The 27,344-nt window shown below is 35.3% G+C and overlaps 1 protein-coding gene across 1 annotated transcript; it reads left to right on the top strand.

The window, feature by feature from the left end:
- Positions 1 to 8,060: 8,060 nt before the first annotated feature.
- Positions 8,061 to 25,487, top strand: LOC128997448 (uncharacterized). The gene is made up of 4 exons (XM_054423086.1): positions 8,061 to 8,469; positions 10,536 to 11,408; positions 11,889 to 12,346; positions 25,395 to 25,487. Exons 1-4 carry the CDS (start codon positions 8,061 to 8,063, stop codon positions 25,485 to 25,487), a joined length of 1,833 nt encoding a protein of 610 aa, XP_054279061.1.
- The last annotated feature ends 1,857 nt before the right edge of the window (positions 25,488 to 27,344 follow it).

The following is a 27,344-nucleotide window of genomic DNA, read 5'->3' as shown; positions in this document are numbered from 1 at the left end:
TCTGTGTACATAAAGAAACAATCGTTTGTAGGCAAAGGACTAGAAAGAGACATTAAATAGTGTAGGTGGACGGTTAATCGTATACAAATGGGATACTTACGTACTTTATACCGACTACACCGATAAATCGACTTCCAAATACGATTTTAATTATATTAAATAACAAAATCTTCTTAACCTAACCTAACCTAACCCAACCCATCGTGACCTAACCTAACCTAAAGGTTTTATTTGGCCAATTTAGGTGTGGTCGGTATAATACGAGTAAGTACCAACCAGGTTAAGTAAGTACCAACAATGGGGAACGATATTATTTGTGTCAGTAGTAAAATGTTTTCTTAATTTAAACTGTATCAAACTGAAGCTGAAAGAATTGTATTAGTGTTGAATATCCCTCCTACGTAAAAAAAAACTTATGTCCCACGCAAATATTTGAAAACTCGGACCTTTTTCGTAAATTCACTACCACTAGTGGAATGTGGTTAGATTATGTTCTTCAAACTCTATACTACTGAACCTAACCTAACATAACTTAACCCAACTAAAGTTTCATTCACCACTCATCTACCACTTATATTGCTAATAATCTACTGCTCTAAAAACTAGTGGTAGTGAATCAACGGAAAAGGTCCTAAAACTCGAATATGTTATGATTATAACTGTCATTGGCAATAAACTACAACAAGACCTCAACAATGCACATTTTGACAGGAAAAGAGAAGGATGAGAATAGAATAAAGTGATATTCTTTTAGTAACCTTTTTGTTGAACAAGATCAGTCCTCTTTTTCCATTTTTAAAACCCAATGATCAAGGACAGCTGGGTCTAGTTTCGAATAATCAAAAAGCTAATGATTTTTTTATGATCAAACCGGCAACATTTTGATTACTAGACGAGCACTACTAGACTCAGCTAAGCTTATAGCATTGGGAAGTTTAGTAGATGTAGTCTGAATTGGTAGCAACAACTCCAACCAGTCAACCTATAGCAAGCCGTGATTTACCTGAGCTGCCAGTCTCGGTTTATGGCTTGCTGTTTACAACTGCTTTGATTGGGTTTATATGTTGGAGAAGATCGTAAAGTTATAGTCTGGGATCTTGTAGTTTCCGCAGACTCGTACAACTGTTGCTATATGGCGATTCTGTACGATGCTTCTACAATCCCTGGTAAATTAACTGGCATACTGTACTTCGCGTCGTACACGCTAGCTCATTGAACGTAAACAACCCCTTCAAGCAACATCCTAGTAGCAAACCTTCAATGAGCTACATTACGCGAAGTATAGCGTGGCAATAAGTGTTTGCTAACTTCATTGGAGTATTTGAAGTAGCCTTGATACCTTTACACGCAATTAGCCCATGGTATACACTTACGTAGGTAAAGCCTAATGGACCAGCAGTGGATTTCAAATCAACATGTGTTGTTAGCTGCATTTATTCAATGTAAATACACTAGCGTTTCGGGGTCCTGGTCAAAAACCGATTAGAACCCCTTTTGGCGAAGGAAGTGGGGGGCGTGACGTCACTCTCTTCTCTTACTGCAGCCATCTGTGTTCGTGGCGTACACTAGTGGATAGAGTACTTCACTGATGTCCATAAAGCCCACAACTTTTTGTCAAAGATTTTGCTTAGAATGTGATTACTTCTTCTCTGTGCATCTTTAGTAATTAGAATTTGAGGCATTTATAATTTTATTGTAAGAACGGAACTATTTTTTTATTATTAGTTAACATTCATTCGATCTTTATCTAATATATTTTTATATCATCAGCAAGTTTGGTTGGTTAGGTTAGGTTATGACAGTTTAATTTTAGCGTTTGAAACAATCGATTATTATATTGTCTTGGAAAGTATGATTATACAAAAAAATGTTATCTTTTGAAGTTACCAGTTTCCAAACCAAGAAAAGAAAGAAATAGGTTTTAATTTGTTCAAAGTAGTTCGACTGTTAGTTTGGGACTAAGGAACCACTGTACTGTAGACAACGGTGTTGGATGCATAAAATCACCCATTTTGTCCGTTTACGACGTAAAAGCGGCTTGTAAGACGTATAAAATCAACCGTTGTCAGTTAAGATCAAGATCAAGGAACATGTAGCTTGTAGAAAATTACTCTAAACCGTCCCTTCAATGTAACCGGGCTAAATGTCGTTAAATTCGGACTTAACTGTTAATACTGCTCAAATAAAGGGTCTGAGAAGACAATAAAACCACGGTCGTAAAAGGTGATACATCCTTGGGTTTAATCACGGGAATGATTTCGGAGTGGAGAAGAGTGATAAAGTTGGGTGGAACTGTACAGTGTGTAGCCTACAGTCCACAATATCTTTGTATCACCCTTGCTGTGAAGATGCACTTCGTATTTACGTGTGTATTGTAATGATAGTTTTGTCACCTTCACAATCCCAGCTAACCAAATTAATTTAGCATACCTCGCAAATAATGTCAATTACTGATTTGTGAGTTGGTGTTTAACATTTTAGTGAATCACCAACTGAAATTGGTTTAGTTTTTGAAACGCTATTTTTCTGTACTTAAGACCAAAATTAAAATAAATAATCTATATATATAAAAGGCAAAGCCCTCACTGACTGACTGACTCACTCATCACTAATTCTCCCACTTCCCACTTACCTAGGAGGCTGAAATTTGGTACACTGATTCGTTAGGCATTAAATAGGAAAACTGAGTGGTTTTTATTCTGATCGGACTCTCGGGTTCCGCCCCAGTGGCTCTGGAGTTTCCCATGTTAACCTAATGAGTACACATATTTAAATGGAATTAATGTATCATAACAGCTGTTTCAATTAAACAAGTTGGTTCTGTTCTGTGATGTTCAATAGCATTAAAGTTACTAGGATTACCAACAGAGTGCAGCACTATTATTTTTTTAAATTTATGACAACAGCTAATTTGCAACCAAAAGGTGAGTGAGCGCAGCGAACGAACTTCAACCCGGAGGCGAGTTAGCGTAGCGAACGAGCTAACCTGAAGGCAAGTGAGCGCAGCGAACGAGCTCCAACCGTAAAGGTGAGTGAGCGTAGCGAACGAACTTCAACCAAAACGTGATTGAGCCATGCGAACGAGCTCACATATGAAGTTAAACGGGGCAAAGCCCGCGGGTACAGCTAGTCTTGAATAAAAACATACTGCTGAAACGTCACTGACTAATACGCCTAGTAAGCTACCTAAGGCATCTGACTCAACACCCACTCAAATTCAATTCGTATTTAGGTTAAATTCACTATGTATTCCTCATCTGATAGTGATAATCCCTTAAGGTCCACCAATCTTTGTTTTTTGTGGACCTAGCACCCGCGTCCAAAACCCCGAGATATAGCAATATAACATAGCTAAAATCCATCGACGATTGGTACGATTGAACTCCGCCCTCCTCGACACTTTCGTGCTATAACCACTGTACAAAAGTTATAAAGTACTATTCTGGCATGTCGCTACTTCTGCGTGTTATACACTTAATACTTCACACTCACTGACTTGAGTCAAGATAGTCGGTGGAAAGTATCTTTGTGCTTCACAATCGTATCTTGAACACATCTGACACATGTGGGAGCGTGGAAGCGTTCCTCTGCTGAATGTTGAGGAATTCTTTCTCTTGGGCTATGATTAAAGTGTCACAATTTGGTTTTGCTAACCAAGCCGCTAGGCTTTACTCTCAGCTGTATTCGTATATTATATCTTAGACAAAATGAATTAAATATAGACCGTAGCCGTAAGTACATGGCGCTCCCAGCGGGTGCGCCAAAACCTATGGTAACCATGGTAAATTCTTTTTGTCTATCTATATATATATATATATAATCCAATGTATGTTTGTTTGTATGTTTGTTTGTTTGTTTGTTTGTTTGTTTGTCCTTTATGGACTCCGAAACCGCTCGACATATTGTAATGAAACTTTCAGGTATTATTAAGCATTATTCAAGAGTGGTTTGTGTGAAGTTTGGTGCAGATCCGTCAAAAGGGCTCCGCCCCAGTGGCTCTGGAGTTTCCCATGTTAACCTTATGAGTACTCATATTTAAATGAAATTAAAGAATCTTAACAGCTGGTTCAACTAAACAATTTGATTCTGTGATGTTCAATAGCATTAAAAAGTTAATAGCTTTACCAACAGGGTGCAGCACTATTTTTTCTTTTACATTTATGACAACAGCTAATTTGCAACCAAAAGGGGAGTGAGCGTAGCGAACGAACTTTAACCTGGAGGTGAGTTAGCGTAACGAACGAGCTAACCTGAAGGCAAGTGAGCGCAGCGAACGAGCTCCAACCTAAAGGTGAGTGAGCGTAGTGAACGAACTTCAACCAGGATGTGATTGAGCCATACGAACGAGCTCATCTTGAAAATGATCGAGCATTTGACATAAAACTACATTAGGACAGGACGACGTCTGTCGGGCCAGCTAGTGATTATATACAAGTGAAATGTGCGATGAATAAGTTTTGGATTTGAAACAATTCACCACTCATCGTGTACTACTTATTTAGAAATGTGTTAATTTAATTACATCAACATACAAATCTTCATTCTTTTACCCAAAGCAACAAAGTAAAATAGATCATAATATGTACTGTATGTGAAAAATAAATGTCTACATCACGGTAATGGTTTTATAGTGAAAAATACTATTTGAATTAGATACAAATGTACGTAATAACAGTTGATTTAAATATGTTACCACTAATAAAAAAACAACAACTTTGTTTTTGCAACATAAATGTCATTGAAACTTTAAATGTTAGGTTAGGTTCAAATAGTTAACGATGTTCAACCCGTAAATCGTTCCTTAATAAACGAATCTATGACCAACCCGAAGCGAAAATTGTTCTTCAACCACATAACAATTAAGAGTGTATTTCAACTCGAACGCCGATACACCGATCTACCGACGCATCGTGGACTCAATGCAAGATAAATGACTGTTTAGAACTACCGAGTACCTATAATGACCAGGGAACAAATGATGGTAGTTAGTGTTAATGACTGCGAACCGAACCAATCACTATAGACATGAAACATATTGACTCGTAGATTGTAGACTTTAGACTGTAGATCAACGTTGTCTTTTGTCTAGGGTTGTAGATGAAAATGGGAAACTTTTTACGACTGGGACAGTGCCATCGTCCTGTAATCCACCTGATTGGAGGTCACAAGTTGTGGATATTTATAGGCATGCGCTCTGGATGCGATACTCCCTGTTGTGGATTAACGTCCGCACTAGTATTTACTACGACTATTTGCAGTACTGTCCTGAAAAATTAGACAAATTAGTATAAATTACAAGACAATTTGTGGTTCAGATTTCACTATGAACTGTAGGTCCCTTAGTTTCCATCGGCTGTAGTGGCTGACTTTCACTATTAATAGTCAATGGTATTAATTATCCGTCCTGTCTAAGGGACTTGTCGGCCTTAGTCACTAACAAGACTACAAGAGCGCATCACTCATCCTACACTCATTTCCATTCATACTTGGTTTAAAATACCTATCTTCGTTTGGTCGCCATTTTATATTATATTGCTAGAATGTTATAGGAGATTACCGGGGCTGTTTGTAGCTATCTGTTTGTAGCTAATTTATGGTGGAAATATTTTAGTGGACCTAGGGTGAATGGGTTTTCGGAAGATCAATTCAAATTAATTGCCAATTATATTATTGTAACAATGATTGGAAATTCGTAAATAAAATTAACATCCGGAACCTCATAAGACATTCGAGTACTAAAATATAGCATGTACCTAATAAGTCGATCACGTTTTATACCTAAACTAAAATTGACCTAACAAAAGGAGAGCCTAATTAATAACGATAATCGTCACAGAATTATTTTATATTCTCAGCAGTTTTGACGTCGGGACATTTATGACGATTAACTTTGTTGCTTGTATCATTAATTTCATGGTAATTAAAAATCCCCATTTTCTTTCAACTGGATGTTTGGAATATTTTGAATTCCTTGTTATTCGGAAAGCTATGTAAAGTTAGCTATTTTAGTACGATATACGTATACTTATTATTTCTCAATACACGATGCGTATTATTTCGGGTTCCTAACTATTACCTTTGACCAACCAATAGTTAATGGTATTGCATTTTAACGTTGGGTTTACCAAAAATATCATCTGAATCATAAACAGGGGGGAATCCACAAACAGGGCACAGATATTCGAGTATCAACTACTAAACTACTAGATAAAATATTGTATGGATGAATTTTAATTTTCATCCATAACATTTTATATTATCTTGCACAGTTTCATATATTATATCTAAGGAAAATAACGCCATTTTAAAGAAGCTAGCAATTCCTAACAAAATAAGTTCAGAGCCTTTTTCAAATTTTACATGTCAAAACTTAGTATAGATTATGCCAGTACATAGTGTGTTGTGAAATTTTAAAGCCTATTTTATTTAAATTTGAATTTCCCGCCCTTAGCGCCACCTGCGGTGGCCGAGGTCGGCAGTGCTTATCTGTCCGTTGGGTTTTAAAATCATATCATTGTACTAGTGGGGGTGCTGGCGACAAGTTTGGATGGCTCCTGTGATAATGTAAGTGTTACATTTATTTAGTTTAAGGATTTTTATATTCATGTTTAAAATGCTTTTCAGGTGCTACAATTTAGTTGAAAAACATAATTAACCAATGTGTACAAGTCTTTATTTACTGTAAAATTTCGTTCGCCACGTGTGGTCAGTTAGCCTGTTGGAATTTGCAATTTCTTGTAACTTAAATAGTAAAACTTCAGAAGTGATTTGAAAGCTCTGTAATTTTAAAGATGAGAATTATATAATTTTAATATTAGGTTCTGGACAAATACTTTTTTTAATTTCAATTTATAGTAACTGAACTCAATGATTGATTTTTGTATTGAACACTTCATAAGAAATCCAAATCAATGTTTTATCTCTTTCATAATTCTTCCCACAGGAGTATTGTAATATTAATTTATTTTAATTTAAGCTTGTGAATGGTTTTGCAGACGGGAGTCGAATTGTACCTAGCTAAATCTAAGCTAAACATGGCCCAGCCAACCCCTGCTGTATAGAGTAATGTACCAGTCTATATATTATTGGGTACTACTAATAATGGGTATTTCTAGTATATGTGCAAAGGTTTATTTGATTTTTAAAAAGTAATAAATTGCTGATCTATAATTTGCTGAGTCATTATTAATTGACTCCCCTCGTTCACTGGTCAACTTGGCGACCCTCTTGGCTGATCCACAAGCTAAAGGAAGTGGATCTAAATTCACACCATAATTATATTCAATTGGCCACCCTGGAATATAATTAATTTGCGCCACTCTGCTACACTTCCTGAGCTTTAAGATAACCAAGACATTGAACGAGGTCACTTAGGCTACTCCGAGAATTTCATTTGAACTTTTATGAACTATGAAAATCCAGCGTGGTGTTGTGTGATTATTAAGTTAAGAACTGTAATTACAATACTCATAAAGGGATGATAAAGGACATGTTGGTATAAGTATATTGTAATAAGATTTTGAGGGTATTTTATCATTACGATCTTAAACCGGTTTATTAAATAGGCTGAATTTAAATAGTTCAAGTAAACAACGGTGAAATCGAACAGCTAGGTGCTAAACAAAAAGGTTTAAATTAGCTTAAAGAATTCTAATGTGTTGATCCGAATTTTGAAACTAATAGGTAGGGTTCACTAAATCCTTCCTTTCCTCACCTTTATCAGCACTTATCCTATTATCAAGATGGCGAACTACAATGTCAATTATCTTCAAAAGGGCGAGTTGATTTATGAAATAATGTGCAGAGAGCTAGACTGTCAACATGAGGTTTTAAATAAATTAAGTGTAGATGAACTCAGAAAATCCTTGCGTAAAATCATTGGGCAGGCACCTAATTTTTCAAACATTGAAAATAAATTGACTGTTTTGGCGGAGATTAAATATTGCCAAATTGCGTCAAGCGTATTGCAAGTGCTAATCGATCGACAGTCTGAAGAGCCTACGGCGCTGAATTTAGCTAAGATAAATGCAAAGCTAGCGCATTTAGAGCTAAGAGCAAACATGCTAAAACGAAGTATACTGTTAGAAACCGACCGCAAAACCGTTGAAGAGTTAGACAAAACCATGGTTAGTCTTAGTAATAAACTGTCAGAAATCGAGAATAAAATCGCTCCGGACGAATACCAACGTTTTCAAGAAGAATTAAATAAATCGTTAATCGAGAGTGAGTCAGCCGATGAGGAAATAAACGGCGTATCAACCGGGCAGCTTATCACCTCTTCACCTAGTAATCAGCTGAGATTAGGGAACCACGACACGGCACACGTCCCACCTCAAGGTCACTGTACGCCCCCGCACCCCGCGGACCCTGTTCGTCCCGCTCCTGCACCGCTGCCACCGGTCGACTTGTTCCAGAAACTAGCAAACCCATTGGAAAAAATTTTGTCAAAATTTCCAGAGAATTGTACTGGTATGGAGATAACCCCGTTACTAAACTTTCTGAGACAGACAGTAATTTTACAACAGGAATCGCGCCTACCCGAAGATCAGATATTTAGAATAATTAGCAGGTACGCTATTTCTCCGCTCATTGGAACAATAATAGAATGCCAAAACGGCGGGAAAAGTATCATACAAACACGCAGAGAAATATTAAATTCATTTATTCCAGCAGCTTTGGGAGAGCAACTTAAATACGAGTACATTCATCGTCCCCAACGCTACGATGAGAGTTTATCACTGTACTGTGAGGAAATTAAATTAAATAACCAAGTATTCATGGCCAACCTAACGGAGAAACAATTGCTTGACTCTATTAGAAATGGATTGAACCCGGACACCCGCAACAAGATAGCTGTATATAAATTCCCCGAAACAATGAATGAATTGAAACTTATTGTGGTGCAAATGAACAATTTGGTCTATAATGATTATTTGAGAAACAAAGCGTGCGCCAACGTAGTCCCTATGAGACCGGTATTAACCGCGGCCATGCCTGTTTCGCAGCCTGTTGGATTGCCTGCAAATCACGTAAATGAGCAAAATGTGTACCATCACTCAAACTTCCACAGTCGCCAACCAAGCGATGTAAAGAGATGTTTTATTTGTAACAGACCAGGCCATTTAGCCCGGCATTGCTATCGTGGTTCAAAAAACTAGTAGACGCGGGAAAATTTGCCATTAAGTCACAGCACCACTTTAAGGTAAATGTTCCCGCCAATACAAACAACCAACAAACTTATTGCCCAGTTAATCGCAATAATGAGTTTACTACACATAGTAAGGGTTTTAAGAAGGAGTTCCGGAAAATAACAAAACAATGGAATAGTTTAAATAGGAAGAATTGTATGCCGACAAAGGGCCGAACGGTATCAAATTTGCCGTGCTTAAATGTGATTATCAATGAGAATATAACTATTCCAGCATTAATTGATAGTGGTGCTTCCTACAACATTTTAAGTTTAGAATTATTCGAGCAATTATTGAAGAGTAAACATGCAATTAAATGTAAACAAAGCATACCTAGTCATTTAATGGCGGCAAATGAAACTCCTATAAATGTAATAAATGCATGCAACTTAAGGATTAAAATTGGAAAATTTACATGGTGGGAGAAATTTTTAGTCATTGAGTCAAATCGATACAAAATAATTTTAGGAATGCCTTTCCTACAGCACAAGGGGCTTTGTATTGATTTCCAGAGTAACACCTGTCATTTCAAATTTGAACCAGGATATTTAATTGAATTAAATGTGGACGACCAGATCGATCTAGGATTAAATGCGATAAGAATAGGATGCATAGAAATGCAAGACGAAACCGAAAAGTTTATTGCCGAATATCCATCGGTATTCACAGATCAAATCGGCGAAGCGCTCGACCTTGAGATAAAGCTAGAGGTCACTGACCCCACTCCAGTTTCTATACGGCCCTATAACTTAAGTCCTCCGGCCATAGCTAAAATGAAGGTAATCATTGATGAATGGTTAAAACAAGGAATTATTGAACATAGCACGTCTCCTTATCAAAGTCCTGCATTTTTAACCAAGCGTGACCGTCTCGTTGTAAATTACGCTCAAGTTAACCAGCGTATAAAGAATATTTCTTATCCACTGGGTGATATTGAAAACATGTATCAGCATCTGCAAGGGGCGAATTATTTTTCCATATTCGACCTTAATAAGGCTTTTTTGCAGTGCCCATTAAATGAGGAGAGTAGGGATTTAACCTCATTTGTATGTGCGGTGGGAAAGTTCCGTTTTCGCAGAGTATGTTTTGGTCTAAAGGTCGGAAGTTCCATATTGAGTAACTACATGGATAAGATATTTTATCACCTGAAATATAAGCACCTATTGATATATTGTGACGACCTTCTAATTTTTAGTAAAACTAAAGAAGAGCATCTAAGACATCTACACGAAGTCGCTAGTATTTTAGCGGCGAACAAGTTGACAGTTAACCCGGACAAAGCCAGATTCTTTTGCACTGAGATCAGTTTTTTGGGCCATTTAATTAGCCATAATTCTATAACTATAGATCCAGAGCGCACTGTGGCAATCAAGAATTTCCCGGTCCCTCGCACAGTAAAGCAAGTGAGACAATTCACGGGCATGTGTGGTTATTGGCGGAAATATATTGAGAATTATGCCGATATTAGTCGACCTCTCCATGCGCTCAAACGAAAGAATACAAAATTCTTATGGACAGCAGAATGTCAAGGTGCCTATGAGACTCTTAAAGAGAAAATAGCAAATCCCCCAATATTAACTATGGCTGACTTTAACAAACCGTTCGTAGTACATACGGACGCGAGCGCCACAGGTGCCGGAGCGGCTCTCCTACAGTATAATGAGTCTGGTGATCTGATGCCGATTGCTTTTTATAGTAAATCGTTCACCGAGAACGAACTGCGTTATTCCATCTACGAGAAGGAAGCGTATACAGCGGTATTGGCTATGGAGAAATGGAACGCCTACTTATCACCTCAACCCTTCACCTTAGTGACGGACAACCAGGCGTTAAGTTACGTGTTAAACACTAAGAACAAATTAGGACGCCTTTCCAGATGGGTAGAACGACTACTAGCACTTCCATTCAACGTAGTTCATAAACCTGGGACAGAGAATGTTATAGCGGACGCCCTATCAAGACTCTACGAGCTACCAGAGGAAACTTCGGAGAGTAACACAATCAACGTATCTGGAAATAACACAGTTACTTATGGCAGTGAAAGCGCGCCTAACCCGGTAGAACAGCTGAATATGTTAATTAACGAGCTCAGAGAACACCCTGTACAACACCATGGAGGAGTGAACTTTATCAGCGAGATACCTATGGCTATGAAGGACCTGAAATACCATCAACGTCAAGATAAGGAATGCAAGAGGATCATGAAGAGTATAAACGACGGTACCAATCAATTAAACTACGTTATGAAGAACGAACTATTGATGTATAAAGGATCTAAGGGAGGAAACAAGATTTATTTACCCGAGAGGTTAATAAACGTTGCATATACATTCTTTCATGATGGATTAAATGGAGGACACCTTGGAATCGCACGGACGGTGGCAAAAATCGAACAGTATTTTTATCGGCCAGACATGGAGCGTATTATTAGGGGTAAAATTAAAGAATGTCGCATATGTATGATGTCTAAACCTGCCCAAAGAAAATATGAAGGAAAGTTAGTATCGAGACCAGTCACATCTGCTTTTGAAACATTATTTTGTGACATTTTAGGCCCACTTCCACGCACGACTCGAGGAAATAAATATATATTTGTTGTGTTAGATGCATTCACTCGATTCTCCTGGACATTCGCTTTGAAGGAAGTGAATAGCAAAGCTATAATAGCTAAGTTGGATCAAATTTTTGGATTATTTTCAGTACCACGCACTTTAGTATCTGATAATGCCACTTACTTCACTTCGCAACAGTTTAAAGCCTACCTGTTCAAAAATTATGTAACACATCACCTGATTGCCCTGTACAGACCCTCAGCTAATCGTGTGGAACGACAGTTAAGAGATCTAGGCACATTGCTTAAGTGTTATTATGCCAATGAGCAATCTAACTGGGACGCTGAATTGCAGTTCATACAGATGACTTTAAATACAGCGAAAAATTCGTCCACTGGTTTCAGTCCATTTTCGCTCATGTTTTTCCACGAGCCCCGTAACGCCCTCTCAAACATATGGAACCTGGATGATCTATTGAGTGAGAGCTTAAGTCGTAATGATAAAGTCAAAAATTTAACTCAGGCCTTACGAAATGTTAAGTCTAGCATCGCACGTAGCAACAAACGTGAGAAATATTCGGAGAAACGCATCCGACATCTATTCAAAGTGAATTCTATAGTATTTTGGAAAACGCACTACTTAAGTAAAAAGATAAACAAATTCAGTAAGAAACTAGCCCCAAGATATGATGGTCCCTGGCGCATTGTCTGGTTTGTAAGCCCCAATACAACCATAATTCAACGATGCGATAACGTCCTAGACGTGAGGAAAGTTCACATATCTGAACTCAAACTGTATGTGTGATAAGGTACAAAGTATGTGCCTCCAAATACTGTCGGACACGAAGTTTAGTCGAAACCTATTGTAAATAAACATTTATAAATTGTAAATAGTAGATTAGGAAATGTTTAGGCTAAGAAACTGAGATCATGAAGAACAGTGTACATATTATTTGTATTAGCAAAATATAACCACTATGGATACATTGAAGTGAATAACCAATTCGCATATAAATGTGTAATTAAGGAATAATGAAGGAGATTATATGAAGATAAGCAGTTCGGAGGAGCAGAAGGATTAATGAGCATAAAATTATGTGCTAAAATAAGGTTCAGAATGTTTATTTACGTTGGTGAACAAAGATAAGGTGATAAAGTAGATAACAAGAATTGGTGATAATAGCAACGCCTATTTATATGAATATTTATAAAAAAGGGCACCGCAAACTAAAGTTATTTCAGTATAAACTGCAATTAGTATAACAGTCGTTAGATCACAAATGGGACTGGATACATTGCACGGCTGAGCGTGTAAATAGTAAACAAAGGAGTACACATTTATTTTAATGCTGAGAAGGCAAGTAGGTTATTCAATTATTGAGAATGATTAGCAAAGGTGACATTTATTAAATAGCAAGATCTAAGGCAGTTACGAAATATTTCGTTATTACATGGATTATAACATAAAAGTACCTATATTGTTGATGAACTACAATGAAGACTGGAAATGAAGATAAACGAAGACGGAATGAAGAATAGATTGAAGAATACGATTCCTTCTTTTCCGTTACCTATTCCTTATTCCTCTCAAAAATAAAATGTTTTTATTTAACGCATTTTAGGGTAAAGATCTGTAATGTTAGTAAATAGTTTTAAATCAGACTGAACATTTCATTTACAATTTTGAATTTGTGCATAAGGTTTTACATAAGGTTCGTTTGAGGATAAACGAAACAGCTGATAACTAGTTGACCGTGATTGTTTGGTAGGATGATTAGGGCACTGATAACGAGAAAGGATTCATACTACTGTCCGTATCTTGTTTGTTTGGAATCATAAACCTGTCTAATGAATTGCAATTCTATATTTTGTGAGTTTATTTATTTTTACTGTCCAGAATAAGAATTAGGGACAAATCATGTTTCAGTTAAGGATTTTTTAATACGGCAGACACAACTGAATATGACCTAAAATAAATAAATAGGTAAAGAAAGGTTTTAGAGTCAAGTTGACTTATTTTATGATAAATCGAATAAATTAAACTCTCGTTAATGATCGAGGATGGATGAATCAGTGAATGCTAGGGATGAAAGTTTGAATGTATGGGATTAGCAAAAGGTTAGCGCGTCTGTGGTACGAATGTTCACACTCATTATCTGTTTTTATTTTGGTTTCACACATCACACTTGGTACTTACGTGGCCCGGGACACACAGGGTACTTCACATTGAACTTAGACACTTGTTATTTTTGCCACTTTATGTACACAAACATTATTATTATGCTCCATTTTGGTTTCGCCTTAAGCGCACTTTTGGGAATATACAGGAAAATGAGAGTTTAATGTTAAGTTTTGTTTGACGTAGGTTTTTATACAATTTCGTGGTTCAGGATTACTAGGTCATATAAAGTTAGTTTAAAGTAAGTTTTGGGTACTAACAGCATGTATTTAGGTTAAGGAATGTAATACTTTGCTCTGAGAGGTTCTAAATGAAAATGTCTGACTTTATTTTACGATCAGTTTGCCGTATTTTTCAGAGTGAAAGTTAAGTTGTCTTATCTTGATTATTGTTGTAACCTGTCATATGTTAGACCGAGCGATTGCAGCGCTCTGTACCCTGGCGGATGGCAACGAAGAAATCTAGAACCATTGCGATTGTTGCCCGCCAAGTAGTTGTAATTCAAACGGACGCTCCTGCGTCGGAAAAATTTGATTTCTTTGAATGAGAAAATGTATAAATTATGTTTGGTTTTATTAGATGAAAATTTGTAATGTTTAGAAGAGCTAAGTGAGTTAATTTTTTTATAGGCTTGTAAAATTTTAAAAAGCAGGGGAAAATTTTATGCCAGTACATAGTGTGTTGTGAAATTTTAAAGCCTATTTTATTTAAATTTGAATTTCCCGCCCTTAGCGCCACCTGCGGTGGCCGAGGTCGGCAGTGCTTATCTGTCCGTTGGGTTTTAAAATCATATCATTGTACTAGTGGGGGTGCTGGCGACAAGTTTGGATGGCTCCTGTGATAATGTAAGTGTTACATTTATTTAGTTTAAGGATTTTTATATTCATGTTTAAAATGCTTTTCAGGTGCTACAATTTAGTTGAAAAACATAATTAACCAATGTGTACAAGTCTTTATTTACTGTAAAATTTCGTTCGCCACGTGTGGTCAGTTAGCCTGTTGGAATTTGCAATTTCTTGTAACTTAAATAGTAAAACTTCAGAAGTGATTTGAAAGCTCTGTAATTTTAAAGATGAGAATTATATAATTTTAATATTAGGTTCTGGACAAATACTTTTTTTAATTTCAATTTATAGTAACTGAACTCAATGATTGATTTTTGTATTGAACACTTCATAAGAAATCCAAATCAATGTTTTATCTCTTTCATAATTCTTCCCACAGGAGTATTGTAATATTAATTTATTTTAATTTAAGCTTGTGAATGGTTTTGCAGACGGGAGTCGAATTGTACCTAGCTAAATCTAAGCTAAACATGGCCCAGCCAACCCCTGCTGTATAGAGTAATGTACCAGTCTATATATTATTGGGTACTACTAATAATGGGTATTTCTAGTATATGTGCAAAGGTTTATTTGATTTTTAAAAAGTAATAAATTGCTGATCTATAATTTGCTGAGTCATTATTAATTGACTCCCCTCGTTCACTGGTCAACTTGGCGACCCTCTTGGCTGATCCACAAGCTAAAGGAAGTGGATCTAAATTCACACCATAATTATATTCAATTGGCCACCCTGGAATAAGATATATCCTTTACATTAACATCTAATCAAGAGAAACACTTTAACGAGATAACGCCATACTTAACGTGAATCACCTTCATCAAATATGGGCCTGCAGATAACTGCCTCGTCTTAGTTCTCCCTCTTAATCAACCAAGCAACAACCCACGGATCAGTTAATACCTACAAATACAAGCTAGGGAAGAGGCAATAAAACTAAGCAGATTCGACTCAGGTTTAATGGCGGAAATGAAGGCTGAAGGACAAGGGAAACCCGACAAAGTCCCTTGCAACAATCGGGGTGACTTACAATTTGTATTGTGTAAATAAAGAGTTACACAGTATGTAGCTTACACAGTGTTATTTACAAATAATACTCCTGCCACATTAAACCTGAAGACTAAGCGAATTTCCATTTGCCTGATTTGATTTTCACTTAAAACTATTTATATGACATCAGGTTTAACGAGTAGGCCTACCTAGGTTTGTTGTTATTACTGGAACTTACGTAGTTATACATTTTATGTTGTCGCCACATAAATTGGAGTTTATGCAATAGTCCATTCCTTTATACGCACATCGTTCATTCGTTCGTCATGATGTTCCAGTCCAGTGATCTGAAACCCCACTGGACTGATGCTGTTTTAGGACTTAGTCCTCTTCAGCCAGTGCGCAAATATCAATCACCGAACAGTGAACGTTGGTTTTTGGTGCCATTGACTTTAGATGCTGAAGTAAACTCCCTCTATGTAACAACAGTGATGATGATTCATCTTAAAGCCAGTATTTTAAAAGAGTTGTTTAGCCTCCTGATTTCTGTATTATATGTGAAATGGTTTACAATACCTGCATATATTCTTAGGTGCTGTAGTGGCAACTATTTTTCTTCTTCAGGCCTACAAGTTGCCAGGTTCAATACAGAGTTCAATAAAGCCCTTTCGTTTGTATTGTGTTTTTTGTAAAAGTATGTACGTATTATGTTTCTGTGTCTCGAGTGTGTTTTATTTATTAATTTCCTTTGACGACCAAATGAAGTGATTGAAGTGATGAGTGATGAAGTGATGAAGTGATGAAGTGATGACATACCTTGTAGGCCTGATACAAGGTTCTATTAAAACCCGAAACTAGTTGCCACTTCCACAACCAAGTATTACTATATGCAGGTATTGTAAACTATTTCCAGTATTTTAAACTCAAACAGAACATTGTTTTATGAGGCTTTAGAAGAGTAAGCTACTATTGAAGTTCACATTATTTATTTTAGTTTTCCATACTGAGAAAAATAGAATAGTGAATCCAATTGGATTTTTCCTTGTTTAAAACACTCCCCTCACTAGGAGGTGATCAATTTTTTACTCGAAAAATTTCTTTTTAAGTTGAAAAGCTTCCTTTTTCCCGATAATTTCAATTTATTACAATTGTTTTAAGATTTTACCAGTTTTTATTAAGATCCAAATAATATTAAAACAAAATTAATGCACACCAACCTGTATTTTCATTAGAAAGTTAAATTAAACAAGACAATATATTGTGATGAGGCCTGTGGAATCTCGAGCTCCGAGTGGCCTTATACAGATCTCATGACTTGATTTGCATATAGATGAAATGTCTTTACACCAAGTGAAGATCTATTGTTCTGCTACAGTCATTTACAACCATTCTGTGATGCTGAGTCTGTTTAATTTTACACTACGAGAAGTACTTCTATTTATTATCAATACTATATTAAAGAATTAGCAAATTAGATTTAACTAGAGACAATACCATAAGGTAATAGTTAATACATGCTATTTCATTTATATGCAATCTACATCGATAATAAGTCATCAGATGAATGATCCTGTGTTGGGAATTGAATAACCCGAATTGATTAAATAATCAAAATATATTTTAAGAAAAAATAGCCAAATTTACACTAAGAAATGTAGCTTTTAATACCTGAACCATATATAATACCTAGGTGGCTACAATTTGAATTCAAGTCACTTGCTTGTTAAACCAGTTTACCGTTATTTATAAAACATCTCAAAGCTTTCTATATGTTTACTACAAACCGAGGTATGCCAAGAATCTGTCATGTCATTTTGCGGTAAAATTAATTACTTATGCTTAGTTAAATATTCTTATTCCACATGACTTATGATTCTCATCTCGGATTGACATCTTTAAAAATAAATTGCAAAATAGTTGTCACTTTGAATGGTTTATTTGGCATTTTCCATGGTTGTGATTTCGATTTATTAAATTGTCCTTAAATCATATTTAACTAACCAGCTATAGTATTACTTTAAAACTTAATTTCTTTGTTAAAAAACAATTTGACTTATGTAAGACGAAACGTTTAAGGAGAAAGCCGTGATACAAAATGGTGGACGCTTTGAATGGATTTCAACAAGAAGCACTGAGAGAACACTCTAGCAGACGACGCGAAAGAGCAGTAAATGTGGCGGGAACACGAGTGGGTTTTGGCGGCAAGTTACACGAGTCTCTCACGCACTGAAACAAGAGTGAAGGGCTGTGTCTGCCATATCAAGTGAAATACTGAAACATGTTGTTATTCTTAAATGTCAAAGAATTATAGACAACTGCCTACGATATACACTTACATGTAAAGCAATGCTCATTTACGTAAAGAATAATAAAAGGCTCAAAAATAAAATACAGATATCAAAACAACACATCAATGCTTGGTAACAAAAAACTTACTGGATGATTTTAAGATTGAGTGTGAACCTTTTGGGGTTAAAGTCTGATGACATTGTGTTACCTTGAATGAAAGAATACTCAGATTAACATTTTGTGTTAAACCGTAATACACTAGTCCAATATTTTTACTATTATGGAAGTAACATAAACTCATTTAAACATTAGTTTCATTAGTTCTACAGTGATAATAGTAACGAAAAATTTACTTTCACTACATTTCAGATGAATGAATAATGTGCTGTGAAATCACCGAACTTTATAAAAACTTCATGAATAAACAGTTTCAAGAAAGTTAATTTCCTTAATTGCTTTGAAAGTGTCAGCTAAATGAGAAGCTTTTAATAATTAAAAGGCTCCAAACAGTGAAACTAAGACGAGTCCATACAATTGCAAATGCGATGCTATAACTTTTTAGTCTAAGCTGATTTTTAAAGGGATAAAATAAAAATATCCGTGGTAGAAAGTGGTCTAAGCTTATCAAATGTTTTAGGAGACAACCGGACTCGAACCCGTCACTCTTGTAATAAAGTCTAAGACGCAGACTTCTAGGATAGCAACACAATCAATGAGATATTTTTTGATATGATAGGTGTTTTAATTGAATGTCTAAATTCAGTACAACGGTATAGTATATTGAAATATTTCATTTAATTTTTTTTATTGATATAGTTATAAGAATATGGATTATCCTAACAAGTTTTAAAAGTGGAATGTAGACAAATGTTTCCTAAATTGATTTATAACTTATCAAATTATAAATAGAATACCCCCGCCGCAGCAAACCTGCAGACTTAGCGAATTTCCATTTGCCTGATTGGATTTAAACTAAAATGTCTCCTTAAAAATATCACATTTAGCCTATTCCCTGTTTAAACAGAATTACTGTAGTTTAATGAGTACTTAGGTTTGCTGCAACAGGGAGGGTAAAATGATTTTTTTATGTAAAATGTTAAAAGGTACTGTGGTTTAGAAAGAAATTAATGTATTTTTCAAATTTGATCAAAATATGTTCATAAACAAGCAAACTACAACAGTTGACTTATTCTCCATAAGAATAACATGAGAATTTTAAAATTACAATTTTTTTGAATTTTCTCCGTAACAATTTGGCGCATAATAACGCTTCAATATACTAAATTATTTGTTTTTTTAAGCTCTACAAAATGGTTTAAAAAGAAATTGTGAAATTTTGTGTTTTTAGGGTCAAAAAAGGGAAAAACCTATTTTTACCCCATAAAACCCCCCATAAACCCCCGTTCCCATAGTCCGATCATGCTGGTTCGCGAACTCATTCAAGTTTATCCCGCCTTACACCTTCAAACCAAATTTCATCAAAATCGGACAAAAATTACTCAAGTTATCGTGCGGATGGACACACACACACACACATATATATATATATAAATATATATATATATATATATATATATAGATATATAAAAATTTGAACGAATGGTGTTTTTGGCCTCTGGGGACATCAAAATGAAAAAAGTAAATCGGTCCCGGGCTTAGGTCTTACCATGAGACCTACGGTAATAGCTACTTCCCTATAGGGAAATTCGCTAAAATGTGGTCCAATTAAAAAATCTTCTCCAAAAGGGTCGTTTCAATTTTAATGATTGTCTCATACAATTGTAATTCACAACGACGCAACACAATACACAAAGAAGTTCCCACTTTTAAGACAGAGATAGCCAAGTAGGAAACTTCGGATGTTTGTTATTAAAACTTCTTATTAAGACGTGTTTTCAACTTGTATTTGCAATTACAGCAATTTGAATGTTCCGTTGTGTGTGTTTTGATAAATTATCATCCCTTACAAATAAAATTTATTGTGTAAAATCTGAATAGAGAAATAAATTTATTCATAAAAATAAACACGTCTGCCTTAAAAAATAAGGTTGCCAATGACACAAAAAAAAAAACACTTAAAATATTGAAGAATTATAACAGCTTTAAGACTGATTAATTTTGATGTTTGCCATATAGATGATTTATCATTATAGTCAATGAACCTCTAAATGTTTCATGGATGATAATTTTCAAAAAGGATCTGTCCAAATCATATTGTTTCCAAAAGTTCACAAAAAATAAACTGTTTAAATGTAATAATATCTACAATGAAAACATTTTGTGTACTTTTTGCACTTATTTGGTTTTGCTACATCTGAGAACAAAACATGTATCTATAATAAATGCACCGCTTAATTTTGGATCAAGTATTTAACAAGTTAGTGTGATAAAGATAAATAAACACTTAACATCAAAAGCAACTCTACACATATCGGATAGAAAATACGTCAAACTATCCTTAACTAATCCACGAAGCATAAAAAAATTGATTACGAATACTGTATTTTTTATCTAACAATCGTTGGTATTTTTCCAAGATTCTATCAGACAATATAATTGGTTAAATTGTCAGTTTAGTTCAATCTAACGCACAATTCAGTGAGTGTGGTTTACCATGAAATCCTAAAGGGCAGGACAATTAATACGTACCTGTAACTAGTCCCTAAGGGGCTATTATGGAAGGGTATTGCACCCTAAGGGTGCCTGTATAACCGCCCTATTACCTACCACTAGTTGTGCCATGGGGTGTAATGTACACCAAAGTTTAGACCAAAACAGGTAGATCAGCACGTATAGTTAATCCGGTTGTCAGATGATTCCAAATATTCTATCCAATTTCAAAGTAAGAATGAAAACTTTGAAAATCACGGAAATAGTTATGACATTTTGAGTCATGTCAGGAAGTTTTTATAACATTTTACTTTTCCAAGATTTAATATAGACCATTAACATTTTCGTGAACCTATTTACTTTCTCCAACAATGTGGTGAAAGTACTGTTTTTTTTTTTAGTTTATTGTAAATTTTTTGACGATAAAATGTTCTTGTTGAATCTGTCAAGTTGACCGACAGCTGTGCTTTAACATCAGCACAACAAAGAGTGGACAATAAAGTCATAAGTGTCATGAACACGCGGTATAAATGGCGGGAGAGTGCAATTTGGAGGGAAATTCACCACTCTCTCAATCATATTGTGTGTGTTATATAAATATATAAAAAAATTATTTCGCTTGTTGATATGAAAATTTATACTGCATAGTTACGTCGAAAATATCTTTTGCTTACAAAGATAGCTCCAGAAATTTCATTATTCGTGTAAAAGTATTATAGTGCTTAAAAAACTGCATTCCTTCTTTAAATTGTGAATTAAAAGACGATGAGAAGACACAAAGGAATAAGGAAGAACGATTGTCCAGGCTAGCTGTATTGATTGCCAAACTTGGGTTTCTAGGTCGCTGGCTAGGATCAAAATGTGAGTAACAGTGCCAAGTTTTCATATGAAGCTGTATCTTTTTACTGGACTTTTTCAATCTAAAAATAGTCTATATAATATGAGATGAAATGCGATTATAAAGAAATCCCTTTTGAAGAAGCGGTTATTAGAAGTGAAGAGTCCTTATATCTATTTGGCTGAGTAGTTAGGCTAGCCTTCAAACCTGAAGTTTTCTGGTTCGATCCTGAGCGGGACCAATTTATACCCCATTAGTGATTAGACCTTTAATTAATGATATTATACATTAAAATGGTTGACGTTAGTTATTGTTAAGACGAGTGTTTGGACCGTTCCCCTGCTAAACTTTAAAAATACTTTTGGTATTATGTTTCTAAAAGCTCAACTCTTTGGGCAAGCGTAGTTTGATCTGCAGATAAATAATTGAAACAACTCTTAGTCAGTTTTTGAATTCACTCCTAAAATATAGTATGTGTACGGATGTGACGCTATTTACAAGGAATAGAAAGGACGAAAGTTTTGACTGTTTGACATGTCAAGCAAGACCAAGTTATCGTGTTGTCAACCAGTCAAACCTCCGCAGGACACGCACCACAGCTTTGTATGCTAAACACAGGATAGGGGTTGTATATTACAACTGATACACAAAAGCCAACACTTGCGTTGTATGAACTGGCGTGGTTTTTTTGTTCTATGACGCTACGAGCCCAGGATTAGTTTTCAAATTACTTCATACTAGACCTAGGGTTTGCGGCATTATCACAGATAAAATCCATTGTTTATTTGGTGGGATTTGAACCCGGGATATCAGGGATTGAAGTTCCGTGCTCTACCACCAGACCAGCTCACTCACCGATGGACTTGTTTGGTATTAGCTCTATGATATTTCAAATCTCAAATACAGATGTGAAATTAGTAGGACAATTGTTTTGTTTTATGTTTATTTTGTGATATGAAACCAATAATTTTTTTAATTAAACAAAGTCAATTGATATATCCCATTAATCTCTGGGGGGTATTTCAGAACAAATAGCTGTTAGCACAGAATCGATACCTAAAGAGTGTTTGGAACTTTTGAAAGAGGGCGATAGGGATTCTTAAAAGATTACTAAAATTCTTTTATGTACACTCATTATTCATTTGGCAGTGATTTTGAAAAACTTTTAATTGTAAAGTATATTTATTTGTTATGTATGTTTTGGGTTTGAGTATATCAGGGGGTTTAGGTGGCTGTTCTTTTAGATTCCCATTCACAGAAAAATCATGTACAGTAACTACAGATGACCATTAAATGTGACCAGGGTTTGCAAATGATTATAGATTTATCAACGCACTGGACTTTTATTATTTATCACAATAAATAGTTGCATGCATTGCATTATTTCTTTTAGTAAATCTGTGGAGTGTACTTTCGTCCACGTCCTGGAAGTACGCATGTAAAATATTAGTAAGGTGGTGAATACGTCAACAGCAGATATTTTAAAAACTGAATGCCATCTATTTCGCAACTACCAAAGCCAATTTGTTGTTTTGCATTTTAAGTTACAAAATGAGAAAACACAGACATTGGCATGCTAACTGGGTATTGTTCACTGAAGCAATTTCCACGGTTCGGACAATGTTTCAAACAATAAAGCTCACAGTTATCTACATTTCAATTGCAGCAGAGAATGGAATAAACGAAACGCAAACACAGTCCAATCCAGTGCTCATGTTCATGTCTGTAGCTCACCTGGTTGTAACGCGTTAGCGTTGAATATTGTACTATTTTATAGCCAGCGACTCTTAAAACTCTGAAAAACCTTTTGAAAAATCCTAGAGTAATGCAATTGAAAGGATAAATAGTAAGAATAATTTAAATGTTATTTAATGTAATTTAAACGCATATGTCTGCTAACATTTGAGTTTAAAAATTACCTATAACCGATATTTTTACAGTTAGCCTCAATTACGTCAAAATAAACTATTCTGAGCTAACCTGACCAACCAAAATTGCTGATTATGAAAACATTCTGCTAGTGAAGAAACGGAATTGCAATAAAAAAGTAATGTTAGTGAATTAATGGAAAATAAATTAATTGAAAACACCTTGTTGTTTTCAAGTTTGAAATTGATAGATTTTGACCACAAAAAAGTATGTACATTAAAGTTTGTACGTCCTACTTTTATCCTGATATGTATTGAACACAAAATAACATAAAGAAATGTCACAGATTCTAAATTGCTGTTCATTTCTCACTACCTTTATACAAGCAAAACAATAGTTCCAGATATTTTGAGAACTCTAAATTATAGGGAAGAACAAATTTGTTTCTAAGTGAATATTATGTAAAAATAAAAATTATCATTTATTTTTTCCATTTTTATTGGTTGGCGATTTGTGCTAAAGGACGGACAATATATACAGTTTGTAAACCTAGGCTTTACACAAATCCTTAAACCTTAGTAAAACTTTTAGGGTTGAAAAATTTCCAATAAATATAAATCTCTTCTTGCCAAAAAAAACCTGTGTTTTATCTTTAAGGATAAGCTCTACAACTTAATATTTTTTTTCTTTTATAGAGGTTGGCGGCCTCTTTTAACCTTGCATTTTCCCGTCCACATAGACTACAGATCTGTGCGTGGGACGTATCCAGCAAAGCAAGGGTTGAGCCGGTACAGTACAAAGGTGAACTGTACTGATAAAAGTTCGTGGCAGTGACCAGGATCCGAACCCACGACACTGCTGCCACGGGCCCGAAGTCTGTGACGCTACCAACTGAGCCACCGACTCACCATAGTATGGGTATAATATGGGTTTCGAACCATCGGACCAACACATAGGTCGACATGGGTGCTATTAGGTCCATTTATGTGCCATAAAATATTTGTTTTAGGGAGACATTAATTAGTGATTGACATGATTTGAACTCGTGTATCCAAAGCAGAATGGCCAAGCTAGTCTTGCATCTCCTAAGAAGATATAAATATAAAATAAATACATGTAGCAACAATAATCTTTTTAGTACACGACTACCCATGGATGGATGAATCGTCGAGCTGTTCCACAGATAAATTGAAACAAACGTACCCTTTAATAATACAAGACAGCACTCATGCATTATAAGGTGTGCAATTATTGCCACTTTGCTAATCACGCAAATCCACAATGAGACATGCAATGAGTGGTAGAGTGGGGGGGTAGAGGGGTAGAGGGGGGGGAGTAAAGAGCAAGGTAGAAACACGTGGCGTGTCATGTCTGCGACGAACTTGTCAATCTTTTGACAAACCTTCTAAAGACATTTACTGCTTGTGAACTTTCACATATGTTGACACAGAAGCTAAGTAAACTACATGAGGACCGATTTCAATACTGTGAGAGTTCAATTTGAGTTTTTAAAAGATTATTGTAGATATTTTTTATAATTGATTAGTTACACAAAATAATGTGACGTTTCAGGATCTTAAAGTTTACCCCGTCTTCAGGAGGGCCTAAAGAGTTTCATTCTTACTTGAAACATTTTGAATCTTTTCATATCAATTGTTTCACCTATTTGTTCATCTTTAGTGGAAAATAATCGATAGGGCAACATAAAACCAAACATAACCAAGGTTACAGAAATGTTAGATTTTCTAAAATCGTAGTCGAACAGTAAATGGTTTGGATGAGTTGTATGGTGTTATCTTTTACAAAGGTAGGTAACTTTGCAATCACCTCGTCTGGATAAAAAAGGGAGTATATTATTTTTAGAATAGACAGTTGAAGGCTGAATTTTTTACTGTAAAAAAGTAAGAATAACTTGGAAAAGGGTAAGGTATATTTAAACTAGCAAACATAAAAAAGTCTTATCGTCACCATAGGAATTTGTAACGTTAGAAACTTTAAGATGAGTTTTAAGAGTTTCTAATTTTACACTTTGTCCAGGTCGAGATGTATTCTGTTTACACAATCAGCCCAATCTGCCACGCAGGCTGCACGTGCCGAGACAGCCAAGTCTTGCTTGACTTGGGTCTCTAGGGATTTGACTAATTTTATCTTTCAGTATTCGTTTTCTAAGGAGTAATCTTTTGAACAGTTTCAGTAACATTTCACTGTTTTACCACCTATTTTTTTCTTCAGACAAGTAGTGAATCATGATTTTTTGTTGAAAATATACATATATTATATACAATTTAATGTTTATAACCGATCCTTATATATAATACGTGAAGGCGATTTCTATGAAACACTACTCCTCCGTTAATAATGGACGGATTTTTACAAACGATGTGTCAAAATTCAGTATTTTTTGTGTATACGCCCACTTTCACCAATTCCTGTAATAAAAGTCATTGGGCTTTGCCCCACTGGCCATCAAAATCCCAATGTATTTCTTATGAAGAAAAGATTTTGTTTACTTAAACAGACGAATAATTTTTATCAATTACAGCTGTTCACAGTAAACCATTGATACACACAAGAGCGTTCGTTTTCGAGTGAGTTCGTTTCCAGTTTCGATAACTGGAGTGGAGTGATTGATTACATTATCTTTGTGAGTTGACTCTTTTAAGTACCTAATCGGAAATTGTGACTGTTATTAGTTTTGAAATAACGCCTGTAATAATTTGCAATTGCTTGAATTCGAGCAACAAGTGCACTAGTTAGTTATATTACTTGTAAATACTTAGCCTCAACATTGGGGGGATAGGGAATTGTTTTTAAACATAAATACATTACTAACATTTAGTAGGCCTACCTAAATAATAATTCTTCGTTAAACATGTTTAATAGTCCCAGGAGTGTTGGCTCTCTTTGGCATGCATACCCTAGTTTCATGTAGCACTGGAGACTTTGGTAATTATATACACGTATTTTGAGCTCTTATTAACAAAGTTTTGTACGAACTTATTAGATCACAGAACCTTCCTATAATTTGGTCATTGCTTTGTTATAAGTCTTTTAAGTCAATTTAGACTTTGCTTAATAGTCAAGAACAATAAACTTCCATGTCATTAATGAAAGAATATTGGTTTGACGGGCAAAATGGATCGACAATGATCAATTGATCAATACACAATTGAATGTACAGTATAAAAATATAAGTAATAATAGTTGTTTTACCTAGTTATGCTCGAGTACGATTAAAATAACTGTAGGCCTACCTGAAACAGAAACACATATGTTAAGTACTAGAAATGAACCACAAGATAAAAAGGTAGATAATAATGAGGCATAAAGGTATATACTATATTTTACAGTTTTTGAAACCTAGGTAAACACACAAATCAGGGGGCAAAAATTCACATACGTTATTATCATATGTTACAATCCGTGCAGTTAAATGGACTATGAAACAAATACTCTAACAGCTTTTTTACCTATGTTTCACCTAATCTCTTGGGCTTTATTTAACTTTTCGCAATAAATAAAAGAACGAGATAAGAGAATTTTTGTGGATCCGAAAAGTAAAAATACGTTGCAGTGATCAGCGACGCGTTAACCGATAAGAGGTCGGGGTTAGTGGCTTTATAAAGGGTTCCAAACCCCCCTAACCCCCCCCCCCCCAATCGATTCTAACAGACTCCGAATGTGACAATAGCGATGATCGCTCACACGGTTCAAGGTTTACACTGCTTGATTTCCGATTAAACGTAAAATATTGTGTGTTTGTAACATCATGAAAAGTATTTTAACGCGCTTTGCTACGACGTGCGTGATAGTCATGCACATGCGTTTTGCTTTATGCGTGTCATATTTTTAGCTACGAATATTGATTTCAGTCCTTTGATTTTTTTTAGAAATTTGCAAAAAATAATAGGTTTTCAATCTGGTCTTACAATCAAAATAAACTTGCGAATTTTCACAAAGGGAGGTTAGAGACGAAATAAAGGCAAT

The sequence above is a fragment of the Macrosteles quadrilineatus genome, unplaced genomic scaffold (assembly GCF_028750875.1).
Source record: "Macrosteles quadrilineatus isolate MER2022 unplaced genomic scaffold, UCM_ALF_1.0 Scaffold_6__1_contigs__length_79288215, whole genome shotgun sequence".
In the NCBI taxonomy this organism is placed as follows: domain Eukaryota; kingdom Metazoa; phylum Arthropoda; class Insecta; order Hemiptera; family Cicadellidae; genus Macrosteles; species Macrosteles quadrilineatus.
Note: the sequence above shows the minus strand (reverse complement) of the source record. Positions and strands in the feature narration are given on the sequence as shown.

Excerpts from the sequence above, each read along its gene's own strand:
- LOC128997448 (XM_054423086.1), top strand. The coding sequence starts at position 8,061 with ATGCTAAAACGAAGTATACTGTTAGAAACCGACCGCAAAACCGTTGAA. Across the intron at positions 11,409-11,888 it reads CATGAAGAGTATAAACGACG|TACCACGCACTTTAGTATCT; the intron begins GTACCAATCAAT and ends GATTATTTTCAG. Across the intron at positions 12,347-25,394 it reads GCATCCGACATCTATTCAAA|GTCGAGATGTATTCTGTTTA; the intron begins GTGAATTCTATA and ends CACTTTGTCCAG.